Genomic DNA, 18489 nt, shown 5'->3' on the forward strand with positions numbered 1-18489 from the left:
CTGTACGACAACTCCCTCTGCATCTGTGCTGCTGCCCATGGCCCTGCCACTGCCACTACTGCATCTGCACTGCATCCCCTCTCATCATGTTGCATTGTGTTGCCCATAGCACCACCACTACTAACTGTTGCACTACAACTCAATTTTTGAGAAGTAACTGATCTCCCAACTCTGACATCTCTGTCAGGCTAGAGACACTCCCGATGTTGAAGCTCCATCTGTCGCTGACAAGTGCTCCCTCTCTGACCTCTGTGCTGCTACAACTCCCTGCATCTCACACTGTTGCACACCTCTCTGTGCCATCCTGCACTGGTGCAACACTCCCATGCCTCTCGCACTGTTGCAGCCTGCTAGCCTCGCGTTATCCTGGGAATCTAGCACTGTAGCTCCCTCTACCACTCCATGCTCATCCGTCTCTACCGACATCCGCCAATCCTGCTACTCCTCTTCGGGGCTCCCGTAGCCAGGTATAATCCAAGAGGTTGGGTACCTCGAGGATCCTGCCCCTCATCTTCTGTAGTCCTCCTGACTACAGCTCGATGTCTCCCCACTTTCACTCAAGTGGTGTGTGTGCACTCATGGCACAGACATCGTCTGTCTCCACTTCCTTCTCTGCCCTTGCTGGCGCTGCCTTGGTCTCGGAAGCCTCTCCCTTGCTCTTCTTCCTCGGACACTGGGTCGCATAATGACCCAGCTCCCCACAATGAAAGCATTTGACCTTAGGGAGGTCCTTCTTCTTCCGGTTTTCTTGCTTACCCTTAGATGCTAGCGCAGCATCCACCTCCTCCTCCTTCTTGATTCTGATCCCTTTGCTGCTGCTTCCCGTCTTGGTCACCCTCCTGATCTCTTCTTGGCGAAGAGCTGCCCACATTTCCTCCCAGTCTGGAAGGGTCGCCCTGCCCAATATGCTCTGGACAAACACCTCCCAATCTTCTAAGACTGCATTCAGGGCTGTTCTCACCACCAACTCTAGATCTGGTGTGGCCCCTATGGAAGTCAACTGATCTAGGATCTCCTTCAATCGACCGAGGAAGGTGTAAATATATTCTCCCTCCTACATCTAGTATGACCGCAGCTGATTTTCTAGGAGCATCTTCCTCTGCACGGAAGTATGCTGATACAACTTGGTCAGGGCCTCCCACATCTCCCGTATCGTATTCTTCTCAGCAATATGTAGTACTATATGATCCTTGACCTCGTCAAGAATGATACTTTTGGTCCTCGCCATTGCTTCCTCGTACTTGTCTTTGTCGGCTGGGTCAACTGGGACCACTATCGTCTTCATGGCAAAGTGCTTGACACGATTTCTGTCAAGTATGGATAAGATTTTGGCCTTCCAGACTACGAAGTTTGAGGCTCCGTCCAGTCTGTCCTGGTGTCTTACTCCGTGTAGTGCCATTCCACTGTTCTTCTACTTCCCTCCTGGAAGTTCTCGATGTGACTCCCTCTGAGCCTCGATTTCCCTCCTGAAAATCCTTATGCCAATGTCGAGATGCCCCCTACTCTAATCGTCTGTGCAACCGCACCACTGATCCGGATTTCTCGGCTAGAAACCCTCGGTAGCAACTCCCTCCTTCTTGGCCTTGCCCTGTTAAGTACTGTTTTGACCAATGTTGCACGAAGCGGGGACATTTTTTGGAAGCGGGGATGCAGAAGCGTCATTTTCCAAAAATCTGGGAAGCGAAGTGTCTGCTATATATAGATATATATATATATATAGATAGATATATATATATATATAGATATATATATATATATATATATATATATATATATATATATAGTTTATATATTTTATATATTTTTTTGCATTTATACTCAAAACAAACATCTCAAATACCAAATTAGTTGTAGAAGACATGAAAACATGCATATTTTTGCATAAATCAAGATAGATATAACATCCATTGTACATTAATGATTAATTATTCAAGCATCAACCATCTAGAATCTAGATTCTTCTCCTCTTGTCTAGCCTTTGCCTCTACCTCGACTATCTAGGGTTATTAGTCAACATTGCCCAATTTTGATCAAACTACCTAATTCAAGACTTAAAATATGGTAGAAAAAGCTTAACATGCTTGATCGATGATTTTGACTTGATTGAAAGGTAATTTTTTGCTAAGGGCATGCCGCGTGACAAAGGAGTTCAACAATTAACACCACCAACACTAGGGTACATATAGGGCTTGGTGCTCTTGATTAAATGCTAATCGCATACCTTAATACTTGATATAATCTAATGAAATGCCACAATCCCATTGATCCTAAATTCCTGAAAGCTGTTGAGTCTGCTGAATTTTGAATAGGATATGAAATTTTATTTTCTCCATATGAAGTTCAATGAGGCTGGAACCACTCTCAAACATCCTAAGTCATTTCATGGTAATGTTAAAAATTTAAGTAAAAGGATGAAAATGAAAAATAAAGGAGAATGTCACTTTTACTTTAAGAATTTAACGTTACCATGAGGGAGCATCTGCTATATTTATATTTTTTTTTGCCTTCATTCATCACCCTAACCCAAGGTGGACCCACCCCCAACAAGCAAACTCACCTAAAATAAAAAAAATAAAAAAAAAAATTGAAAAAAAAAACGATTTTCTAAACGCTTTTCCAGAAGCGTACGCTTCCTCCTCCAAAGCGCTATGCTTCCGACGCCTGAAGCGTCGTACGAAGCGCACTTCGGCGCTTTCGTACCACGCTTCCGATGCCCGAAGCGTCGTACGAAGCGCACTTCAGCGCTTCCGTACCACGCTTCCGAACTTCCAGGAAGCGGCAAAAAATTTGGAAGCGGCGCTTCTGGCCAAGCTTCCTAGGCGCTTCCGTACGGGACGCGCTTGGGGGGGCGATTCGTGCAACATTGGTTCTGACAACAATACCCCACCAGCTCCACTCTGCAACTTATCCACAGCCTCCTAAACCCCAGCAACCTGAAGGTGAGAGCTCCTAGGCTCTGCGCAGTCCCAGCACCGACAAACTAGCTCTCTAAGCCAACTGTGAAGCCCTCCTGGCCTCTGTGTGGCTCTGTGTGAGCCTGTCTTTGCCTCCCTCAACCTTTGCGTAGCCTCTTCTTGGCCCGAACTTGATGACGCGGGCATTACGTCACCCCTTCCTTGTTGTTTTGCTGCTAGGAACAACTTCTGTCACTCGGGACAACTGTTTTTTGTTGTTGTTGCTCTGTTCGGCTGATGTCCTCGGTTCTCCTATGATCTGCAACCACCCTCTGATACCATGTTGCAGTTTCTAAGTCTAACAGTTAGAAACCCTCCATGTACTTTCTGATTTATTCCTTCTTACTTGTTCTGATTAATTAACAAGTTATTTACCATGTAAATTCTGAAAATAAACACAAGTACATGCTCAACACATTACACATCATCAACTGAAGGAAACAGAAACAAGCACACAAATGACACTGTAATTTTTTTACTAACGTCCCCGGAAAAACCTAATGCGGGAAAACCGGTGCAGCTATCTAAGGGTTTGATTTATTAAGCAGTTTCAGAATACAATCTAGGTGCCAAATCGGGCTCACCCAACAGAGAAAAATCTCGGCAGTAGTACCTCTCCTTCGGAGACAGATGCTTCGGCTGAAACCCGGATAAACACTCCGACAACTCCTCAGCTCCAATCTACCCCACGGAAAACCCCAGCGTCAGCCTCTAGGGACTGTGTTAGCCTCTTCTGCCCTCTGCGTCAGCTTTCCCGGTAGTTCCTAGCAATTCCGGTTGTTCCCGGCAATTTGGGCTTCTGCCCTCTGCGTCAACTTTCCTGGCAGTTCCAGTTGTTCCCGGCAGTTCTAGCTTTTGCCCTCTACGTCAGCTTTCCGGGCAGTTCCGACAGTTCCCAGCAGTTCCGGCTTCTGCCCTTTGCGTCAGCTTTCCCGGCAGTTTCGGTTGTTCCCGACAGTTTCGGCTTCTTCCCTCTGCGTCAGCTTTCCCGGTTGTTGCGCTGATCCTCCTAGCACTATCTCTGCCTCTCTGCTTCTGTATTCACTGCCCCTCAGCTGCAACTCCATATCACTCTCTCAACTTTCTCAACAAACGCAACCCCAAAAAGTCGAAATCTTGATCTCTTGGTGTATTCTCCAAGTGACCCTCAAGCCTCCTCTTATATGTTTCTCGTTGACAATTCAACAGTCGAGATTAAGTCCCTAATCAACGGCTAAGATTAGATCTGGCTTGATCCATGACTTTTGGACGCTTCTAACATAGTTTTATATTAATTCACGTTAATATTTTATTTTCCCTAAGTTTAGACTTAGGGACTCCATTAAAAATATTAATTATTTTAATATCTCCCAAACTGTTTAGAATCTGCCCAAACCGTTTCTGGGTATTGGAGATCTCATGTGCCTTAGCCTCTCCACCAATTTTCGTGGCTAGAGCACATCCGATGCTACCCTAAATCAACACCTGTGCGTTGGGACAAACGTTGTAGAGCCCTAAAACAACTTTAGTTCCCAGGAGGTCGTGGGTTGAGCTACTAGTTCCTGAAACCCACGAGTTCTTGGAGCCTTGGACAATTTGGGTAGAGACCAATCTAGTTGATGTTAGTGATTTCTAGACTGTATAAGTGAAATCACTGTGGCTGAGGGTTGAGGTAGTTTGACCTCTAGAAACCCTGGTTTGTTTTATTTTGGTTTAACCCTTATGATCCCACATTCATGCTTGGAATATGGCGTGGGGTGGTTGGCTGAAAGAGAGATTTGGTTCAACCCAATCTATAGTCAGGTGGTACGTGGAAGTCCCTGACTCGGTTGGAATTTTCATATGTTAATACGAGCTATTTCCTATGGTGATCTAGAAGCACTTGTACTAGTTATTATGGTGATCTTATGGTTGATTTGTCATAGTTTCTATTCTAGTTATATGTTGGTTATATGCCTGGTTTTAGGATGTGCTCTAGTTATGGCTCTTGTTCATGATTTGATAAGTTACTTGATGGTTGATGAATGCATGAGCTAACAAGTGTTGTTGTCGCTAGCTCAAGAGGGTATAGAGCCTTCTTGGTGATTCTCAGATGAAATTCAGAAATTTGTAATCATATATGCATTCATGACTAGTAGCTTCTATGTTTACTATATGTTTGACGAAATGTCTATCTTGCATTAGGCATGCCTAGGTCAAGATCTTGCTCAAGCTTTGATTGTGTCGCATTGTTATCATCATTGTCATGAATCTGGAAAGTTACAAGCAGTTTTGGCAGTGGTATGGAGACTACCCTAAAAAATTGGCATAGATCTCGCGACTGCATGCTCTGAACTTAGGAATTTGGGTCATAACCGCATGCAGGCAGGCTTATGGGTGCGATTGGAGTCTCATAATCACACACACAGTGTGTCAAGGGTGTAGTTGGGGAGTAAACCTAGTGAAAAAGAGTTACAGCTCAAGGATTGATCACTTGGTGTGGTTAGTAGGCTCCTAAGTGCTTTATAGACTCTGAGGGATGTCAGTTTACTTCCAGTTTGTAGGCCCCACTTCCATAACTAGAACTTGGAGGTCTATTACTATCATAGTGACACTCAGTGCATGTTTACCCTGCGAGATTGTAAAAGTGGGTAAATGTGGGAGGGGTAGTTTACACAGGCCGACTTATAGAAGATGGAGCTAGAGCCAACTTGAAGGATGGAGGCATGTTATATACTTTGACTCAAAAACATATTTTTCTTCTTTGACATAAGAAGCCCAAAAAGGGTAGTTTACATAATGATTTTGATTTTGACTCAATACAAAAATTCTAGAGCACACAATGGGTGCTTTGACCTATTGAACAATGACCGAGCATGAAACCCATGCTCTAATAAGTCAAAAAAAAATTATTTTTATTTTTTGGACAAATACAATTATGAAAACTGACACTAGTTACGTTCTTCAACAATAACTTCACATCTCAAATCTAGCAGCACTGAAACATAACTAGGATCTGAATCCACCATGATCTGAAAATCAAATCAAGCATTGTATTGTATGCAAGGGTTGTCCATACTTGAGAGCATATCAACCATACCATACTAAAGTGCGGACTAACATACCTTTACAAGAGCTCACTATGATATGTGAGAGGAGACTTGAAACACCATCTGAGAGGAGACACCATACTGTAGAGCAAGAGGAGATATATCACGCTACAGTGCCATGATATCAAAGAGGATCTAAGAACAATGTGTCATCCTAATACACCATTTGGAAGGTGACAGACCCTAAGCCATCCGAAGGTAATAGTCCTTATGCCATTTGAAGTGCTAGATCTATAAGACCCTTCCAAAATATCCAAGAACTATGTGCTATGTGAAGTCCAGAACAAATGCCATCCGAGAATTGAACAAATGTCATCCAAGGAATATAATATATGTCTTTCGAAGAACCATGAAACAAGTGTGCCATCAAAAGTTCGAAATTGATACTATCCAAGGATCACAGAGATATACTAGCCATGCAAAGTTCAAAACCATCTGAATCCATGCCATCCGAGATATCAAGAATCATCCATCCGAGGGGGTGTCAAAACTAAGGAGCCATTCGAACTGTGCCATCAAAAGATCCAAGAACAAAGGACCATGTGAGAGTATGCTAGGACTAATGAGCCATCTGAACTGTGGCATTGAACGTGCCAGACTTATGTGACATTCGAAAACTCAAACCATGAGCCATACAAAGGTCAAAACTATGTGCCGTCCAAAAGAGCCATCCTAAACATTAGAGCCATAAAATACCATACAAAGGTGCTTCATAGATATCCACCAATTGAGAATATATATAGAGGTTTGCTAATCGAATGGGTGCCTTTGAATAAGGCCGACTTAGATAATTTGGGGGGAAGACTTCAAATTCAATATATATATTAGGGAATACTTCAAATTCAATATATATATAATTTGGGGGGAAGACTTCAAATTCAATTCATTCATATATATATATATATATATATATATATATAATTTGGGGGGAAGACTTCAAATTCAATTCATTCATATATATATATATATATATATTTCTTTTTTGATATTTTCATGCTCAATTGATATTGTTCCCTCTTAAATATATTTTCCATTGAGGCAAAAGGGCTTGCAATTTGGGACTTGTGGGTTCTATTGGAAATTCATCCCGTAGTTGCCCAAATTTCAACACTATTTTGCATGACAACTTTCTTTGTAGTGAAGTTCTAAAGCAACTGATACACTGGTAGTTTCAAATGCACTAGTAGACTAACATCCAAGCCATACACAAGTTCAAAAGGACTTTTCTTGGTGGAACCCTTCTTGGTAATCTTGTCCACCCACAATGCATCCTTTATCTTACTATCCCAAGACCTTTTGTTATCCCCTACTACCTTCTTGATAATGTCCATTACGCTCTTATTGCTAGATTCTATAATACCATTTCCTTGGGGCAAGTTTGGGATAAGATAATGCCATATTTGAAGCAAAATGATGAAAATTTTGCTAAGTTAAAGGCTTTGGCATTATTAGTGGTAATTTAAGAAGGGACCCCAAACCTTGTGATAATTTTATCCTCTAAGAAATGCATTACTACTTTTTCAGTGGCAAAATTAGTTGGGATGGCCTCAACCCACTTCATAAAATAATTTGTTGCTCTTAAGATCCAAGTGTAACCATTACTTGAATTTTCTTTAAATTGCCAGATGAAATCAAGACCCCAATGCTGAAAAGGTGCTTCCAATACCACTGGTTGTAAGGGTAAGGCAGCGAATTTCTTCTTTCCAATGAATAATTGATAAGGCTAACAACCCCTGACATATTTGTGAACATCTACAAAGATAGTAGACCAATAGTAACCAGACCTAAGGATCTTGTGGGTTGTTCTTGTTGCATAGTGACCCCGACAAAATCCTGCATGGAATTCTATTATAAGCCTCTTGGCCTCTTCTTCATCCACACATCTAAGTATAAACCCTTCTAGGTTACTCCAACCCAATCCATCCTTAATACTGCAATACTTGGATGTTTTTAATCTAAGTGCCCTCCTTTTATGACCTACTAGGTGACTTGGGCAAGTGATATTTTGCAAATAGAAGATAATATCTCCATACCAATCCAATTATTCCAACATTTGAATCCCTATAGAGGTTGTCGGTTCAAATGAAGCAGTCTGAACTTTTCATTACTTTCAGTGAGATTCATCGATAGATGTGTCTCCAAAAACCATAGAGTGTCATACATCATATCCTTGAGCTCTCCAAAAATAGCCTAGAGCATTAGCAATCAACACATAAAGGTACGACACAAGGGGTAAACATTGTCTAATTGAGCAATGAAGGTTGAATTGAGATCGTGCTATTCATTGAAACAAATGCTAAGGCATCGAACAATTAAGTGTTAACCATGGCAACACATCAAAAGCCCCAACCTGAGGCAAAGCAACATATCTATGATAAAGTACCAATCAATGGTATCATATCTTTATCAAAATCAATTTTTAGAAATAGAGACTATTGATCCAACTCCCTAGCCCACTCCATTGCCTCCCATACAAAAATCAATGTATCCAAAATAAATTTTCCCTAAATAAACCCTACATATTTCTATCTAACAATTCTTTAGGCCATTTTGCAAATGTGGAGACCTATCACCTTTGTCAAAATCTTATAAGAGACATTGAGAAGGGTGATGGGGCTCCAACCCCCAATAGAATATCTAGCCACATTCTTCAGGATTGGTTTAAATAGCCCTAGTATAAAGATTCTTTCAAGGTGCCTCAAAGAAAGCTTCCCTTGACATGTGGCAAAGATCATTACCAACAATGTCCCACATTGCCCTTAAAAAATGATAGGGTAGAGAATCAACCACAAGGGATTTTCCATTCTTCATTGAATTAAGAGAAATCTTGTGAGGGATTCATTTGTAGCACTCCTGTCTAGCCTCCACTACGATGTTGGTAAGGATGTATTGAGACCGAGTAATATGAAAGTGTAGCCCAAACATGTCTATGATCTTGGAGGAATCCTCCACTAATGTTCCATCAACCCACGTAATCCAAGCACACAATCCAAAGAGACTTTCCTCTTCAAGAAATTAAAATAAAACTCTTAGCCCTCATCCTGTTCTTCCATCCATTGAAATATAGCCATGTGGACCCCCCTAGCAATGTAAGACCTCCTTGCAGACCACCACCTCTAAGTGTCTTGATTCTTTTTGGAGAACTATATTGTGAAGCTCTTCTCCTAGAAATAAATTTGACCTCCTCGAGCTATCATCTATAATCCTTCAACTCCCTCCTCATTTGAGGCATCAATCTACCCAACCCTCTCATAAATTTCACAGATATACAAATAGATGAATCAAACACCAGTCCCATTATCGTTTTAAGACTTAAGTTCAATAGTGGTTAGTCCTTCATAATAGCTCCATGGTAAAAAATCCAACACATAATATTGGAATTATAAATGGATGTTATGTTCTCTGCCACAAAACTAAAATGATTAAGCACGTTATGTGCAATTACAAAGTCATCATAACGTTTTGCGATTTTATTGTTGCTTAGTACAATATTCTCTTTCTCTCTCCTCTTCATTGGACAGGGGTTGTGTTTGGGGACAAGTGGATGATCTGACATGCTGGTTGGAGTATCTGGGGTATGTTTTAGACTAAGAGTCACCTCTTTCTTGTGGAAATGTCATTGTCCAGAAACTTTTCAATAGGTGAACAATCCATTCAACATGAGATAAGTTTCTACCTTAGACCAAATTTGGCTCTCCAGATTTCAACCACGAATGCCAGTTCTCGGGAAGATATAGATACTCTTCAAGTTGGAACCAAAGGATGTATGCTGGCTCTCTCCTTGCTTATGCAAAGAAGTAAATATGGTGTTTCCATTTTATGGCAGCTCCTAGATGGGTCAATCTTGATGTACACGTATGCTGATTTCTACTCTAATACATGCAGTGTATTCAAAAGGAAAAGAAATGATATCAGTGAGTTGCCTTCTTTTCCAGTTAATCACATTGATAAAGAGAGAACTAGAATGAACACGACAATAATGGGAAGGCAAGACATTAGTAGGCAATACCCAGACAATTCACATTGTGTATCCATATAACATAAAGATTGCAAAGGACCATGTCAATCAATTTTCCTATTTTTTAAAATTCCTCATGTTTTGACCTTCAAGGCTAAATTTTTAACTGTTTTGTAAATCCCCATCACAAATTACCAAACGAAATGACATGTTAAACTCTGAGAGAGATAGTTTGCTAACCTTATAAACAGCCTATTGCAAAGGGTTCTAGGTTTCAGAAGACAGAAAGAAAAGGAGCTTAGTGATGAGGGTTGAAACTAGACCTTAAAGTTATTCTCCATGAACCTTCTGTCGGCATGCCTCCATAAGAAAAACACGGCAATATTAACACCGATAAGGCTCCAAACAACACGATCATGTGATGAAAAAAGTGAACCCCTATATGTAGAAATTGAAACATAAAATCAATACACATGTGGAACCAAGAGAAATTCCAAGAATCAAACAAGCATTGCAAAAGTAATGTCTTCTTTTCTTCTGAAAGGAAAAACGTCAATGTTGAGAGGAATAAAAATGTATAGCACATCCTAAATCTCCAAACTCAATAAAACTAGTCTATATATATATACAGAATGAGTGGTAGACAATTACATGTAAACAAAGTAAACTTAAAATAAAAATACATAATAGATTTCCAGAAAATATGTATACATATAAATGTGCTTTCTTTTCTTTTTCCTCCTCCTTCATAGACCTATCCTGGAAGAAAACTAACCTCAAGGCTCATAAAATGCACATGCAGGATTGAACTCACACTGTCAACTTTGAACAGTTAAAAAATGTCATCGTACCCTAAAATATGACATATTCATTATGGTGGGACCAGAAAGCCAAACTTATTTTATCTGCACCAAAGAATAGTATGTCATGTTATCCATTTTCACTACCATATCCAGTTCAGTAGCTTTTAATAACCGACAATATACACTTGATCTAGACAAGATTCATCATAATTTGACACTATAACATAATCAATTGACTTTAAAAGTTCTTTACACTGTACATGGTAAGCTCTCAATTCACTTTCTATACAGGTAAAAGAAATGGACAACAGATAATGGATGCTTACATTTTAACGCAATAATAATTTGTCTGTAAACAGTTCTGGGTATTTTGCATATGGCAATGAAAGGCCCAATTTAAACTACAGTAGAACACAAAAGTCCAGATGCTATAATAAGTTGTGTTGTGGAAGCATGGCTATTTCAAAGCTCCAACAAAACACTCCTCCTATATCAACGTGAAAGTCCAAATATACACAATATGAGGTGTTGGTAAAAGCAACAATTTATATCACTAGAAGAACTTCCAAGTTACAACAAAAAGCTTTCTTTCTATCAAGTCAAAAAAATGTTAACAGAAGATCACGGGATGTGCAAAGCAGCAGCAAATATGGTATGAATCATGATCCTAATGGAGGTATATATGGGATTAAATGTATATCTAACAGTGAATCGTCTTGATAGTGGGCCACTTATTAAATATGTGAGAATATGTATATTTAGTGGTCAATAAAGTCATTAATAGTTAATAACTTAATATATGCATGAACGTAAGATTTGGATAGACAGAAGTACTTTGGTTATTTGGGTGTTGTTCTCCTAATGTACAAGGGGTTATTGTGTACATGTTAACCCCTATTTTCCCCCTTGCAAATCTGGAGGGTTAAGGACCAGCACATTTCATTTAGGCTGGAGGTTCAGAGATATATTCAAAGACAGCTTTGCTTGAGCCAGAGGTTGGTTCCCATGGAGTTCAGCTATAGGATTGGTTCCGTGATGTTATGGTTGTTCAAAAACAGATTTTGCACAGATTTTCATCGAATTGAAGAGAGTTGTCATTTTTAGCAATACCCCTACATTTTAGGAGACAAGATTATGAGGCTTGCACGTCAAAAACGTGTTGAAGTTGTAACTTTGAAGGTGTTGCTGCATAGGTCATGTGTCATGACATGCGGCCAGTCACCTCAAATAACTCCTAAAGTGATTATTTAATTAATTCCCTAAGTCAGGACTTTAGACAGAAATTTAATTTAATTATTTGACTTACTGGCCACCTTTTTGGAAAAGGTAAAAGGGTCAATGACAGATTAAGTTGTAGCCCTTGATCTCAAGAGATGAGATGAAATCTCAGCCATACAACTCTTTGGAGTTTAGGGTTAAGCACTTTATGAAGGGAGTTCGAGCTGTTAAGATCATTTTTCGATTGGAACCCATTCAGCTGGAAAGAACATTTTGACAATTAGAACAGCAAAGAGTAGGTCAAGACACTAGGGCAGAGTACAGGGCAAGATCAGATCAGTGAGCAGGTCAAGCAAAGGGGGTTGTACAGCCACGAGTTTCCTGGGCCATACAAACCAAAATTTGTTGGGTGCAAAGGCTGATTTGTTAGGTCATACAGTTGGGCTGTACAGTGCTGCATAGGGGTAAAATTGATTTAGATTTGCGGGGACAAATTGCTGTAGCAACTTTCTGCTGTAAACAAAATTTCTGAAGCTGAATCGAAGCCCATCATTTCCTGATTTTCCCCACACTGGAGTTTCTAGGGTATATCTGTGTCATTCTTTTATGTGTTTGACTTTGTGGGTTTTTCTTCTGTTGTTTATGCTAGTTAAGAACCCAGAGTATTTGCTGTTACAAATCAGTTTAGAAAGCATCTTTCATTTCTGTTCTGTGAATATTTGTTGAACATCAAATTTGTAGCTGGGTTTTTCAAGCATTAACATGGTATCAGAGTTGTAGCCTCTGAATACGAAGCCAGGCAATTTGACACAAGGTACTAATTCAAGCAATCAGAGTTCAGTGATTTGAATAGGAGGAGAATATTGCCCTAGCAAGCAAGGGTAACTCTAAGGTCAAAAAGGGGCCTGTTGATTTTTCCAGCACAATAGATGCAAGTACACTATTTCTGAACTATGATAATTACTTCCAATGATATAAATGTTGTTTAGCACAGCCGTATGATCATTAAATCATTATACTTCAGAAACTCAACACCATAGAAAGTAAAGTAATAGAGATCACAAATGCACAAAGAAACAAGAAGATTTTTACCCTGGGAAAACCTACAATGGGGGAAAAACCCAGCGAACCATTTCCTTAGAGAATCAATGCAACAAGAGATACATCAAAGTCAACTAACGAGCAAGATGACCATCCACCAAGAGCCAAATCAACCTTTCACAAGATCCAAGATAAATGTCCACAAAATCTCTGCAACAAGGTCTCCAAGAGAGCTGAAATTCGTCCTGCAACTCCTCCTCAGACTTTGTACTATGTCACAGAAATATAGCATAGAAACAAGGTCTCCAAGAGGGCCGAAGTGTTGAGAAATCTAGGGCATTGATATTAGGTGATTTCTCTTCTATCAGTAACTGCTTGTGAGTACTTTTTACTTCTTTAGAATAGGATCTTCTTTTACTTAGGTTATTAGTGTTCTTCTTCATCAAACAGCTACCAATGCATAAACCATAAAGAGACAACAGACACAGAATATAGGCTGTTAGCCAAGGCCAAAACCTCTCACTCTTTGAGAGGAAAACCCGAACAAATTCTTCTTATAGAGATTCCAATTGACGAATACCAAGACCACGACCCTTGACCTATTTGCCACTCCAAGACCAAGACACAAGTTCTCTTGACAGTCAACCTTTTGCTCCTTTCCTCTTCTCGACTCCTCTTCCACTTCTACCTTCTTAGCACTGAGACATTATCACCACCAAGATCTAATCATTGTCATAACACCGAGATCTCCTTACTGTATCATCACCGAGATGTTACAACACCGAGACCTTCTTTCTGAGATCTTCTTTCTGTGGTAGTACCGAGATCCTCCTACTGTGATGACACCGGAACCTTCTTACTGAGGTGGCACCGAATTCTTCTTACTGTGGTGACACCGAAACAGAGATTGCACCAAGACCTTGACTGTGAGATAGCACCGAAACTGTGAGATAGCACTGAGACTGTGAGATAGTGATACTGAGATATCACCGAGACCTTCCCTCTGAGATTATCCAAAATCTTCTTCACTGTGATCTTTTTTGTGATTTATCCAAACTCCTGTCACTGTATACCGAACTTATCTTCTGAAATTCTACGAGCTATATCTCAGAGATATCCGCACCTTATTTCATAGACCAATCTGCATTTGTTTCAGAGACCAATCCGAGTTGTTGTGGTGTAGTAATGCGAAGACCTTAGACTAGTATATATAGTTGTTTCCCACAATAAATAAGCTGACATGACTTTGCTGAAAGGTTGTGTCTCCATATATGTCGACATGAGTTCACTTATGGAAGCCGACTTGAAGAGGGATGACTTATGCTTGTCTTGGAGGGCTACTTGACAATACTATTGACTCATACATAAGTGTAATATGCCCAAGAAGGGTCCTTTATACATGACATAGACTCAAATTGATTTTATGACCAATCCTAAGGACTCACAATGGGAGTCATACTAAAATAAAATTCCTTGCTCATGAAACCCATGAGACAAGCATAATAATAATTTTATTTTTCTTCTTTTCATCAATTACATAAAATCGCAATTACACATGTCATTATGAAGACTGAACCTAGTAATTTTCAACACGAAGTTCGTCCTGCAATTCTGCCATAGAATTCAGATTATCCCCGGAATATGTACCACAGAACTTTACATAGATCTCGACCTTCGTTTGTCACTTGAGTGAGGTATATAAGATGATCTTTCTTCTTCTGATTTTTTGCCTTCAAATACTCCTTGTTTTCTTCGCTTGAACAAAGATAGATGTGTGATCATAGAGTGCCTTGGGCAGAGGTCAAGTGGGCTATTTATAGCCTTTACATGATGCGAATGGGTGTCTCCATAGGCAAGCCGACATGATGACTTGGAGGGCCGACTTGGTCTCTTCTGGAGGCAAAATTACTAATTCAAAATTTCAATTTTTCTTTTGCAAAGGACATGAAGAACATGCATTTCATAATTTTTCTTTTGAATATAAAAATCAATAAATATTTTTCTTTTACAAATATAATTTATATTTCATCATTACAAGTACAAATGAATATTACAAAGACCAACCATAGCTACAAAAATTTAACACTCCCTCTTAGCTAGGAAGTTATTCATAATGACTATCCAGATGTTCTCTGTATACATGATCTCTCTAAGGAAAGGTACAACTCATTGATAGCATCATCATCTAAGTCAACACCCTTGACTTACGTCAACATCATCAATAGGTACCACAGTCCAAGTTAGCACTCCTAACCAATGGTACTCACTCAACTAGTCACCATGATCCAGTAGGCGCCTCACCTCATGGTACTTCAACTAGTTCAAGGTTGCCATCACTCATGATCAAACCCTAGGGAAACCCATGTCCCAAATCCAAAGGCCTCACTCTAGGCCATGATGCTGAAGGGGCACCCAATCCATGAGTGTCTAGGCCTCAAGGACCATTCTCTCTAGAATGTCCATCTCATCAACAGTTTGGGCTATGCTCCCATTGTCACTAACAATCTGAACCATGCCCCTATTGTCCACCCATCAACAGTCTGGTCCATGCTCCTATTGTCACCAACAGTCCGAAAAATGCCCCTATTGATGTCACATCAATACTCCCTCTCACTGATAGAGGGGTTCTCCACAAGTCCAAGATTATCTCTGAAGTATACAAACTTTGCCTGAGACAGAGGCTTTGTCAGAATATCAACTATCTACTCATCAGTGGAAATATATTGGAGCCTGACTGCTCCCTTCTGCACCATATCATGAATGAAGTGGTACTTAATATCAATGTGCTTCGACTTATCATGAAACAATGGATTTTCTATCAGCCTCACACAACTTTGATTGTCACAAAACAGCACAATCGGTTCCAACATCTAGTCGAATAATCTAGAGAATAGCTTACGAAGCCATACTCCTTCACAACATGCCAAAAAAGATGCAATATGCTTTGCTTCTACAATAGTGAGTGCGACAGATGTTTGCTTCCTGCTCATCCAGGATATCATAGCGAAGCCCAAACTGAAACATACACCAGATGTACTCTTCCTTGTTGATTTGGGGTGGCATCGAATGTGCTCTAGCCACGAAAATTGGTGGAGAGGCTAAGGCACATGACATCTCCAATACCCAGAAAAGGTTTGGGCAAATTCTAAGCAGTTTAGGAGATATTAAAATAATTATTTTTAATGGAGTCCCTAAGTCTAAACATAGGGAAAATAAAATATTAATGTGAACTAATATAAAACTATGTTAGAATGGTCCAAAAGTCATGGATCAAGCCAGATCTAATCTTAGCCGTTGATTAGAGACTTAATCTCGGTCGTTGATTTGTCAAAGAGAAAAGTATAAAAGGAGGCTTGAGGGTCACTTGGAGAACACACCAAGAGATCAAGATTTCGACTTTCTGGGGCTGGGTTCGCTGAGAAAGTTGACAGAGTGATCTGGAGTTCCAACTGAGGGGCAGTGAATATAGAAGCAGAGAGGCAGAGATAGTGTCGGGAGGATCAGCGCAGCAGCCGGGAAAGCTGACACAGAGGCAGAAGCCGAAACTGCCACAATAGTCGAGAACGCTGACGCAAAGGGCAGAAGACGGAACTACCGTGAACAGCTGGAACTGCCGAAACTACCGAGAAAGCTGACGCAAAGGGCAGAAGCCGGAACTGTCGGGAAAGCTGACACAGAGGGCAGAAGCCGGAACTGCCGAGAACAGCGGGAACTGTCAGGAAAGCTAACACAGAGGGCAGAAGCCATAACTGCCGGGAAAGTTGACACAGAGGGCAAAACAGGCTGACGCAGTCCCTAGAGGCTGACACTGGGGTTTTTCGTGGGGCAGATTGGAGCTGAGGAGCTGCCAGAGTGTTTATCCAGGGTTTTAGCCGGAGCATTTGTCTCCGAAGGAGAGCTACTACTGTCAAGATTTTTCTCTGTTAGGTGAGCCAGATTTGGCACCCAGATTGTATTCTGAAACTGCTTAATAAATCAAACCCTTAGATAGCTGCACCGATTTTCCCGCATTGGGTTTTTCCGGGGACATTAGTCCAAAAATAACAGTGTCATTTGTGTGCTTGTTTTTGTTTCCTTCAGTTGATGATCTGTAATGTGTTGAGCATGTACTTGTGTTTATTTTCAATATTTACATGGTAAATAACTTGTTAATTAATCAAAACAAGTAGGAAGGAATAAATCAGAAAGTACATGGAGGGTTTCTAACTGTTAGACTTAGAAACTTCAACATGGTATCAGAGGGTGGTTGCAGATCACAGGAGAACTGAGGACATCAGCCGAACAAAGCAGCAGCAGCAGAAAACAGTTGTCCTGAGTGACAGAAGTTGTTCCTAGCAGCAAAACAGCAAGGAAGGGGTGACGTAATGCCTGCGTCATCAAGTTCGGGGCAAGAAGAGGTTGCACAGAGGCTGAGGGAGGCAAAGACAGGCTCACACAGAGCCACGCAGAGGCCAGGAGGGCTGACGCAATTGGCTTAGGGAGCTAGTTTGCTAGTGTTGGGACTACGCAGAGCCTAGGAGCTCTCACCTTCAAGTTGCTGGGGTTTAGGAGGCTGTGGATAAGTTGCAAAGTGGAGCTGGTGGGGTACTATCGTCAGAACAATACCTAACAGGGCAAGGCCAAGGAGGAGGGAGTTGCTACCGAGGGTTTCTAGCCGAGAAATCTGGATCAGTGGTGCGATTGCACAAACGATCAGAGTAAGGGGCATCTCGACATCGGCAGAAGGATTTCCAAGAGGGAAATCGAGGCTCACAAGGAGTCACATCAAGAACTTCCAGGAGGGAAGTAGAAGAACAGCGGAATGGCACTACACGGAGTAAGAAACCAGGACAGACTGGACGGAGCCTCAAACTTCGTAGTCTGGAAGGCCAGAATCTTATCCATACTTGACAGAAATCGTGTCAAGCACTTCGCCTTGAAGACGATAGCGGTCCCAGTTGACCTAGCTAACAAAGACAGGTATGAGGAAGCAATGGAGAGAGCCAAGAGTATCATTCTTGACAGAGTCAAGGATCATATAGTACCACATATTGACGAGAAGAATACGGCACAAGAGATGTGGGAGGCCCTAACCAAGTTGTATCAGCATACTTCCATGCAGAGGAAGATGCTCCTAGAAAATCTGTTGCGGTCATACCAAATGCAGAAGGGAGAACAGATCGACACCTTCCTCGGTCGATTGAAGGAGATCCAAGATCAGCTGACTTCCATAGGGGCCACACCAGATCAAGAGTTGATGGTGAGAACAGCCCTAAATGCAGTCTTAGAAGACTGGGAGGTGTTTGTCCAGAGCATACTGGGCAGGGCGACCCTTCCAGATTGGGAGGAAATGTGGGCGGCTCTTCGCCAAGAAGAGATCAGGAGGGTGACCAAGACGGGAAGCAGCAGCAAGGGGATCAGAATCAAGAAGGAGGAGGAGGTGGATGCTGCCCTAGCATCTGAGGGTA

At 41.0% G+C, this 18489-nt stretch overlaps 1 protein-coding gene across 1 annotated transcript in view; it reads right to left on the reverse strand.

The window, feature by feature from the left end:
- Nucleotides 1-18489, reverse strand: part of RBL12 (RHOMBOID-like protein 12) — a 314690-nt gene that overhangs the window by 180458 nt on the left and 115743 nt on the right. The window contains exon 3 of the mRNA XM_089428131.1: nucleotides 10304-10418. Coding sequence (XP_089284257.1) covers nucleotides 10304-10418 — 115 coding nt within the window. The remainder of the gene's footprint in view (nucleotides 1-10303; nucleotides 10419-18489) is intronic.

This window comes from Pinus tabuliformis, chromosome 6 (genome assembly GCF_031772625.1).
Source record: "Pinus tabuliformis cultivar Carrire ecotype Pingquan chromosome 6, CPIR1, whole genome shotgun sequence".
Classification (NCBI taxonomy): domain Eukaryota; kingdom Viridiplantae; phylum Streptophyta; class Pinopsida; order Pinales; family Pinaceae; genus Pinus; species Pinus tabuliformis.